Source organism: Saccostrea cucullata, unplaced genomic scaffold (genome assembly GCF_032062105.1).
Source record: "Saccostrea cucullata isolate Sc308-1 unplaced genomic scaffold, CSIRO_AGI_Scuc_v1 ctg14812, whole genome shotgun sequence".
NCBI classification, from domain to species: Eukaryota; Metazoa; Mollusca; class Bivalvia; order Ostreida; family Ostreidae; genus Saccostrea; species Saccostrea cuccullata.
The window spans coordinates 1-3241 of NW_026920315.1; the positions used below are offsets into that span (position 1 = coordinate 1).

At 35.6% G+C, this 3241-nt stretch overlaps 1 protein-coding gene across 1 annotated transcript; it reads right to left on the reverse strand.

Annotated features, from left to right (window-relative positions):
* Positions 1–1813: 1813 nt before the first annotated feature.
* LOC134246873 (uncharacterized) lies at positions 1814–2853 on the reverse strand (the record flags this gene model as incomplete). The annotated part of the gene is made up of 3 exons (XM_062729222.1): positions 2405–2853; positions 2075–2260; positions 1814–1987 (listed from the first exon to the last, which is right to left on the reverse strand). Coding segments are annotated over exons 1-3 (809 nt in total), but the record flags the coding sequence as incomplete, so codon positions are not given.
* Between the last annotated feature and the right edge of the window lie 388 nt (positions 2854–3241).

The following is a 3241-nucleotide window of genomic DNA, read 5'->3' on the forward strand; positions in this document are numbered from 1 at the left end:
TGACCCAAAATCCAAAACTTTTTTTAAAAATCTCCAAAAAAGGGATAAGTTTTTATTAGGTCATTGGGATCTTGACTCAGCTGATCTGTTGCTATCTGTTTCAGCCATCATGTGTTGAAAATGAATATTTGGATATTTTTGCTTCTGCTGTTATGAGAAGGGGAACAAAAATTTTGAAAATCATGAGCCCAAACTCCCTGGGACCTGGGGGATGGGTTAAAAACCACAAACAATTATGTATTCTTTAAAAAACAATTGCATTGTTATAACTAATGAGCAAGGGCGATTCTTGCAATTTTTATGATGTGTTTTTCAGGGTGTTGGAGTCTAGATGATGTTCTCTCGCTGTCATTTTTATTTGCTTCAGTCTGAACGTTTATTAACTCTGCAACTTCTGGGAGGTTCAGACCTCCTGACCTCTCTCCCATCGATTGAATTGTTCTAGGGATTTTGTTGTTATGTGGTAGGGCTACATTTTAATACGAACATACATTAATTCTGAAAATCCTATTCTCTGCCCATGGGATTGAGCATATGAAGTAAATACATTGTTATGATGAGCAATGGAACTTCTTTATAAGTTGTAATTGCATATGGTCCCTGGGTCAGGAGTTATGATGAGTAAGGTCTCTTCCAAAATTGTGAATTCTTGGCCGCTAAATATTTTTCATTATAGGAAATATGGCTTGATTGAATATACATGTATAGTGAGAATAGAATATTTCAATAAAACTCTTTTCATCTAGGAGGCAGAGTACACATTTGTAATGAACATTGGTTTTTTTTTTTTTACTGAGTTTGTAAAATTAGTCAAAAGTTTTGGTGCTGGGCAGGCCCCGGGACCACTTAAGTCAAATCTTCAGTCGCCTGTAAAATATTTATTAATTATTAAATTAAAATGGCAAATAACAGCACTTTTGTGAGTTAATATTGAAACAATTTAATTTTGATGTGCTTTACCTCCCAAACATTTAAGTGAACCATATTGAGATAATGAACAGTATTTAAGATCAAAAGTCCAGAAAACAATACAAAATAGGAGCAGAGCAAACATGGACCTCCAAAACATTGAAGGTGGGATCAGGTACTGCCATGGAGGAGTAAGCGTTTTCCGCTGACAGGTATAATATAGATTTTGACTTAAGCTTAAGATGTTTCATGATCCCGGGATTTCTGTTGATTTTGTAAAGAAATATTTACTTTTAATACTGATGTCCCTCCCTTTATTATTTACCTTTCAAATTAATAATTATTCATCTTTAACTACTGGTATATCATTCATTTGATAAGTCAGTCGAATCAAGGAATCATACAAGATCTTTCGATGTAAAATACAGAAAGTTAACTTTCACCGTTTTCAATGATCAGATAGATATGTAAATTAATACATGTACTGGATGAATAAAAAAGAGACAAAGATATCTCAATATTTATCATGTTTATTTCAATAAATATAAATTCAATAAATGTTCTTCAAAGACCATGAGAGGCCAATTCAAGAGGAAGTGTATCTAGTTTACTGTATGCTCAATTATTACTATTGTTTTGTTTAATCATGCCTACATACGGATAGTGACAAATAAGAGTGTTTTAGTACTGCATGACAAGTATTATGTTTTGCTAATGAGTATATGAGAACTATTTTGTTGGTACTTCTATATATCGGTTTGTTTCATACTTTTATAAACCCTGTACGTATTGTGTGATACTAAGGTAGGCCTCTTGTATATTATAGATATTACAACACAGTGATGCATATCACTGCAGATACTTGATTTTCGTAACCCTTTTGATATATGTTAGAGCAACAAACAGATTGTCATCTGTATCTGTACACAGTCCCATGGGACTACTCAGTCTACAGTCTATGTAACAGAGGAACTGTCCATCCTGGTCTATGATGTGGACACAGTAATTGTTAATATCAGCTGTAAGGATGTGACTCTGACTGTCTGTGGTGATTCCTTGTGGAGTGAATGGTTCATTCCTTGGAGCAGGAGTATGTCCAGTGTACCTGAATCTCAGTTTCCCGGCCTGATTGACCACCACTACTGCATTAGCTTTCCAGTCAGACACACAGATATCCAGGTTCCTGTTTTCAGTTATGTAGTTTGTGTTATTACCACCAGATGAATAGAGAGGTTTACCCTTATAATCAAACTGAATGGTTTGTTTCTCTGTGGAGCCAGAGTATCGGACAACTTTTGTTTGTGTGTAATCATCACTGTTCATGATAACCAGGAGGTCACCAGAGGAGGTACTACAGACATCGTTAGGTTTCCAGTTCTGTAGTCTGATCACCTCCTCTATCTTCTCATTCTTCACAATGTTCACAGTTCTATCATCAGTAAAAAATAGATCTCCACTTTTTGTCACTGCTATGTCATCTGGTATGTTTCCTGACTTGGTTGTGATTGACTTGAGTAGTGATCCCCGATTGATGCTTAAATGTTTCATGGTGCTGTCATTTCCGCTTGTCCAGATTTCTTCATCACTAAGACAGGCCACATTATAAAGGTATCCATACCCAGTGTGTATGGTGGTGACAGTCTCGGGTTCATCAAGCAGCTGTTTGACTGGAGGAGAGGATCCAGCTTCTGGTGATTTCTGTGTTGTCTTCATGCTGTAGCCATGTTGATCTAAAGTTAAAGAATTTGATGATATGGTTCCAAACAGATTGTTTAAATCTTCTCCTTGGATTTTTTCTGGACTAAATTTAGGTAAAGATAACATAATTTTGGGAGGAAGATTTCTGTATAAATGTACACTAGATGTAACACAAAACAATTTTGACATGTCATTAGCATCTATTGCAGTTTCCATTGAATTGATTTCTCCCTTGATGTCAGACATTGTCTTGTTTATTTCATCCAGATGTTTCTGTAGAGTTTGTAACTGTGTGTTTTTCATCTCATCAACTTCATGCAGCTTTAAGTTTCTTGACAAGTTTGTCAATTTCTCTGTGCCAGTCCTCTCCATGTTTTGTTATGGCTGTTGAGAGATCTCCATATTCCTTTTCTAACTGACTCATTCTGTTTTGTACATCAGAGGCAATGCCCTGATATGTAGGATAAACTGCTTCATATAATTCATTTTTCTCTTTTGAAACTATGTCTTTCTTTTCATCCAGAGCTCGCAGAATTTTATATAATTCATGACCTAAATGTTGATTAGATTCAAGGCAGCTGATGCAGACAGGAATGTCACATTTTTTACAGAACATTTCACATCGCTCTCCATG